This window comes from Ipomoea nil, unplaced genomic scaffold (genome assembly GCF_001879475.1).
Source record: "Ipomoea nil cultivar Tokyo-kokei standard unplaced genomic scaffold, Asagao_1.1 scaffold2780, whole genome shotgun sequence".
Lineage (NCBI taxonomy): Eukaryota > Viridiplantae > Streptophyta > Magnoliopsida > Solanales > Convolvulaceae > Ipomoea > Ipomoea nil.
Window position 1 is genome coordinate 513,706 of NW_017619208.1, and position 6,821 is coordinate 520,526.

The window sequence follows — 6,821 nt, forward strand, 5'->3', positions numbered from 1 at the left end:
TCACCTCAGACCATAACGGCATCTACCAGCACATACACTCCTTCAATAAATGTCTTCCAACGGCTTTAATTCTTCAGAGACGCTTCTGACGGATTACCTGATCAATCAGGTATTCTTCTTCAAACACAGACTGACTCTGATCTACAGCCTATTCTAATTTGCCATAATAATTATGCCAATTACATGTTGGGGTTTTATATACTAATAAAAACATTAACAGCACCAATTTCAACTCAAGGACTTGGGATCATTGAAGTACTTCCCTAGGATAGAAGTTGCATGTTCCTCTGCTGGAATTTTTTTTTGAATTAAATGAAATATGCCCTTGAAATTATCTCAGATACGAGAATGTTGGCTTGTAAACCCGCCTCAACTCCTGTAGAGGTTAGTCACCAACTCACTCCTAACACAGGGAAACTTCTTGCAGACCCTTCCACATATAGACGACTTGTTAGTCGCCTACTCTACTTCACAGTCACTTGGCCAGACATCACTTATGTTGTTAATCTCCTTTCACAATTCACGTCTGCACCATGTGACATGCATTGGCAAGCCGCACTTAGGGTTGTACGTTATCTCAAAAGATCACCAGATCTTGGCATTCTTTTATCTACACATTGCTCTTTAAAGTTTCATGCCTATTGTGATGCTAATTGCGCTTCATGTCCAACCACACGACGCTCAACTACAGGATACTGCACTTTTCTAGGAACAAACCCCCTATCTTGGCGAACAAAGAAGCAAAGAACAGTATCACGATCCTCTGCTGAAGCTGAATACCGTGTCATGACCAATGCAGCTAGTGAAATCAATTGGCTTCAATTACTCCTATCAGAATTAGATATACCAGTTCATCCTCCACAATTGCAGTGTGACAATCAAGCGTCTATCCACATTGACAATAACCCCGTCTTTCATGAAAGGACTAAACATGTGGAAATCGACTGTCATTTCGTACGAGAGAAAATCAATGACGGAACACTATGCACTACTTTCGTTCCATCCAATTAACAACTAGCCAACATATTTATGAAGAGCCTCCTTCATCAATTGTTCGACGCCATCACTTCCAAGCTCATGTACCACCCTTGAGCTTGAGGGGAGTGTAGAAGAATATTTGCTATATCAATTATGTATATATTTAGTCATATTATTTCCAAACTAGAGTGAATGCCAGCCAAGGTCTTTCGAGTTTGGTTGTTTCGTCACCTTTAGTCCTAAACTTTCAAATCGACCCTCTGTGATGCTCCGAGTTTCGAAATCGACCTACCATAGTCCTTATGTTAAGATATTTCGTCTTATCTGTAAAATTTAAGGGCAAAACAGTCTTTTTATTGCAATCCCAGCCAAAACAATACATTTTCCTCAGAAATTAGCCCCAATCCATTTCTTCGTACCTTCTTCCTCCCATTTCTTCTGCCACGACCGGTGCTGTTCCGGAGGGTCCAACTCTTTCTCGGAGGGTAATAAAATGAATTGTTTTGGCCGGGGTTGCAATAAAAAAAAATTCCCTTAAATTTCACAGCTGAGACGGAATATCTTAACGAAAGGACTACGGTAGGTCGATTTCGAAACTCGGAAAATCACGGGGGGTTAATTTGAATGTTTAGGACTAAAGGAGACGAAATCACCAAACTCAAAGGACCTTGGCTGGTATTTACCCTTCCAAACTATTAGTGTATCATTTTAGGTAAATAGCTTTATTATATGTATTCCTACCTTTTCTATTTATTTTACCGTTAAAACCAATTTGTATATATGCATAATTAATATTATTAGTTTCTTTCTTCATGTATTCATGCGTACATAGCAGTAGTAGTGTGATCGTGTGGTGCACAAAGAGTGATTCTAAGATGCACCATGTTTGATACATGGTTGCATTGCACAAATTGATGCGCTATGCTGCACAAAGGGTTCACTCATTACAAGAAAAGTGGTGCAACAGAGTAGGCGGCATTGTGCATTTGTACGTTTAAGTAGTGGTGCATAGCAGACCGCCAGACCTTAGTGCTTATGTGTAATGCCCTTTCTTCTCTCTCTTCGTCTATCTTTGGAGGCTCGTGCTCGTTCATTTGCTCTACAGGATGTTCAACTGTGTATTTTCATGCTATATCATTGATATCTTCCCACTCATGACCTGTGTGCTCTAGGGTAAGTCCCAGGTTGAAAGCCGGCATATCTTTTATGCATAATAGCCTGCAAATCACACATATGAGATTTGGTAAAAGAGGGTAAGAAAATCATGTGTGATAGGCTCGATTAAGAGTATGTTAGAAAGAATTAAATTCATGCCTTTCCGGTATAAGAATTATTCTCCACCCACTTGAAACTCTCATTTTATTTATACTATTAGCTATTGATGCCTACTTAGGGGGGTGTATTCAATCATGAATTTTGTAGACTTTTAAAAACTTTTAAAATGATAGATTTTGCCAAGACCTTGTTGTCTAATGGCACAAAGGTTAGACTCCCATATGGGAGGTTGTGGGTTTGAGCCTCAGTGGATGTTGTATTGGCTCTTTGTGCTTCAGTAGGTTGAAAAAGTAGTTATGAACATATGCTACATTGTAATAGAGTCAGTAGTATTAAAAACTGATAGATTTTAATAAACTTTGATTGACTTTCATGGAGTCGTTCAAAATTTTTTTAAACTTCGTATGACCCTATAAATGTCTATATAAAAAACATTCATAAACTTTTATCAATTTTTTATTTTAAAAAGTCTACAAAAATCATTAAAATTCTAAATTGAATACATCCTTACAAACTTTAAATGACTTTGATTCTTATCATTTATAATTTTTTACAAAACATGTTATAATATATCATAAAATTCTTCTTATTATATATTTCTTTACCCACATCAACATTCTCAACATTATTATTTGTATGAGTTTTTTCCCAAAATGGTCCCTCGACTATTGCTCATTCTCAATTTTGCATTTCAACTTTTAATTGCACCCAATGTGGTCCCTTGACTTTTAAAAACTCCCCCAAATTGGTCCTCCGTTAGAAATTCCGTCTATTGAGTGTTAAAATGAAGGGCATTTTCGTCTTTTTACCTATTATATGCCTAATATACCCTAAAATTAGTCAAGGGACCATTTTGGGAATAGTCGAGGGATCATTTTGAGAAAAACTCATTTATTTATTTTATTTTTGTTTATTTCCGTTTTTGTAAGACTATCAAACTAGAGTTTCTATACATTTTTTTTTACAAATATAAATAGTTAAAATCCACAATCAAACCTCAAAATTTTAAACTTTCTATACAAATTTGTTCCTTCTGTCTAAACATACAAACTTTTCCTTTAATCCTATCAAGTTTTACAATAAGTTCTGTAAATTTCAAAAATATAATACTCATATACATTTTATGTTCACACACACACTAAAACTTCAATAGACAATCAATCACTATGTATCATATTAAATATTATTTTTAGCATTGAAAATAACATTACTATTTTTATCAGTTTAGACACCCAAAATGTACTCTTCACTTCTCGGTCACTATGCCTTTTGAAAATAAAATTATTATTTTTACAATCAATCGCTATGCTCTGGCACTTCTTCGAACTGAGAAGTGCGCGTCACTTCTCGGTCAATGACAAAATCTTAGAAAATATTTTTGGAAAGTTGGCTTAACTTAGCCTGTAAGGCCATTAGTTTCATTCCAAAGATAGTACAAACCATAGCTACCATTTCCAAAAGCCTATCTACCCAGAAGTACATCATGCTAAAGAGAGTCTAGAACTATGGCTATCAATTTTATGTCGTAAAGGACAAGTAAAATAAACCAAATGCAAAAATAATTAGCACAAAACAAACAATTCTAAACCTAAAGTCTCATCATTTACCAATATTACAAGTTCTTGTCATTTTGAAGTTTGTTTGTATTTTATATATGAATGTTCATAAACTTAAATTTGAAGTTTAAACTTGTTTACCAAAGTACGTAAAAAAAATAATAATTTTATTTTAACTATAAAAATAATATTTAATGTAATACATAGTGATTGATTGTCTTCTGAAGTTTTAATATGATTATATGATTATATATATATATATATATATATATATATATATATATATATATATATATATATATGAGTACTTATGAATGTTACGAAATTTATTGTAAAACTTGATAGCGATAGGGGAAAAATTTGTACGTTTAGACAAAAGGAAAAAAAATATAGAGAACGTTCAAAATTTTGAGATTTGATTGTGGATTTTAACTATTTATATTTGTAAGAAAAAAAATGTACAGAAATTCTAATTTGATAGTGTTAAAAAATGGAAATAAATAAATGAGTTTTTCTCAAAATGATCCCTCGACTATTCCCGAATGGTCCCTCGACTATTTTTCAGAGTATATTAGGCTATAATAGGTGAATGGACGAAAATGCCCTTCATTTTAACACTCAATAGATGAAATTTCTAACGGAGGACCAATTTGGGGGAGTTTTTAAAAGTCAAGGGACCACATTGGGTGCAATTAAAAGTCGAAATGCAAAATTGAGAATAAGCGATAGTCGAGGGACCATTTTGGGAAAAAACTCTTATTTGTATCCATAGTATGATGAGACCTATATACTAATTACTTATATATTATTAATAAACATCAACAAAAATAATAACAATTTCATAAGATATTCATAACTATATTGAACAATAAAATTTATAGTAACAGAATTTGTTTAAATAAAATATTTAAAAATATAATTACTAGTTGCATAAAATAAAAAATATATACAATATTATATATATATATATATATATATATATATATATATATATATATATATATATATATATATAAAGTTATACGTAATATATTGCTAGGTATGAAGCAAAGAGCTATTATTTGCAATAGCAATTTGGGATTGCGAACAACAACATGATGCTACTGTTTGTAATCCCAATTTGCTGTTGTGAACAATAGTTCGCTATTCGTAGTAACATGTAGTTATATATATATATATATATATATATATATATATATATATATATATATATATATATATATATATATATATATATATATATATATATATATATATATATATATATATATATATATATATTACGAATATAAACATAAAAATAATAAAAATTAAAAAAATATAAGTATTATATTTATAGGAATATTATGAAACATATAGTAAAATTTGACGGTAATAGATGAAAAATTTGCTTTGTTCATATATTTAGGGAGAATTAGAGAAACTTTAGAACTTAGGGAGAAAAGTTCGTAGAGAAAGTTTAGAAGTTAGGGATAAAAAGTTTGTAGAAAAAAATAAAAAAATAAAAAAATAAAAATAAACAAGCAATAATGAAGTAAAAATAATATTATTTCGAATTTTTTGAGAAAGATTGTAAAGTTTAGAAGAGAGAAAATATTTGTAGAGTTTAGGTATGAAGAAAATATAGGATAATTGCCAAGCACCTTGTGCTTAGATGGCGTGTAATGACCTCTTCTATGTGGGAGGTCATGATATTGGGCCTCAGTGGAGGCATCATTGACTCTGTGTGCTTCATTAGGTTGAGAAAGTATGTGGCGTTGTTGTCTCTTTGTGCTAAGTATGTTTTAACAGATACTATAATGTAATAGAGTCAGTTGCATTCAAAACAAAAAATTGATTGAATACCGCGTGACTTTTAAAGATTCACAAAGTTTGAATTGAATACCTCCAAACTTTTAAACATCATAAAAGTCTTTGAATGCATACACCTTAGTTATCAAAATTACGAATTAAATGGAGCAAAAGTGAGAGTTTAATTCGTGGTATCAGCTAGCTAGGGTTTTTATCCAATGGCCGACGGATCTGTCAATTCCTCTGAACGGACGGTTTCTAATGCCTCTCTCTCATCGGTGGTTTCAACCGTAACCACCCTCTTCATGGCTCATCACTTCATCAGTGTCAAAATTGACTCATCGGAACTTCTTATTTGGAGGGCTCAAGTTGTTCTTTTTCTCAACGGACATGACCTAATGGGTTTCATCGACGGAACCAATCCCTATCTGCCGGCCACGATCCCGTCCGGCGAAGAAAGAGTGCCGCCTCTGTCGAATCCTGCCTATCATCCATGGGTTCGTCAAGATCAGGCGCTTCTCTCCATGTTCATGTCATCGTTGTCTTGATTTACGATCCTCAGAGCAGCCAGCCCAGTCTAAGTCAAAGAAGGCATGCAATTCTCTGGACTTAGATTTTCGAATACGTAAACCATAAGATAGAGTTCCCTTCACATACCTCAACACACATTTGGCTTGTTCCCTATGAGTGACCGTAGGAGCATCGGCATATCATGAGTTTCCTCTTGTATATATACTTAGGCCATGTACTCTTGTAATTCATCACTGTTAATACAATCAATTACAGTTCTCATCATAAGTAGTATTCTTTGTTGCTTTTACAGGGCGTTTGGTTGAAGGGAATTTAAATTCCTTTCCCACTTAATTCACACATAATTCCAAAAGCCACAAAATTTCCTTGTTTGGTTGAAAGGAATTGCAATTCCCCATTTTCATGGAATTAAAATCCTATGTACCCCCCTCCCCCCCCCCCCCCCCCCCCCCCCGGGGATTTTAATTCCTAGGATTTTAGGAAGAAAAGAAGATAGTGATGAGTCAAAATTACCCCTTCCCTTTTTAACCTAAAATTAATGTCTAACAATAACAATGGACATTTTTGACTTTATACTACTTATTCCCTTTCAATTCCCATGTATACCAAACATTGGAATTGAAATTCCCAGTAATTCTATTCATGTAAACCAAGCATTGGAGTTTAAATTCCCACTTTATTTCCAGTAAT

General features: G+C 33.1%; 1 protein-coding gene across 1 annotated transcript; it reads left to right on the forward strand.

The window, feature by feature from the left end:
• The first annotated feature begins 348 nt into the window (after window positions 1-348).
• Window positions 349-1,011, forward strand: LOC109157417 (uncharacterized mitochondrial protein AtMg00810-like). The gene has a single exon (XM_019305326.1). The coding sequence runs from the start codon at window positions 349-351 to the stop codon at window positions 1,009-1,011; it is 663 nt and encodes a 220-aa protein (XP_019160871.1).
• The last annotated feature ends 5,810 nt before the right edge of the window (window positions 1,012-6,821 follow it).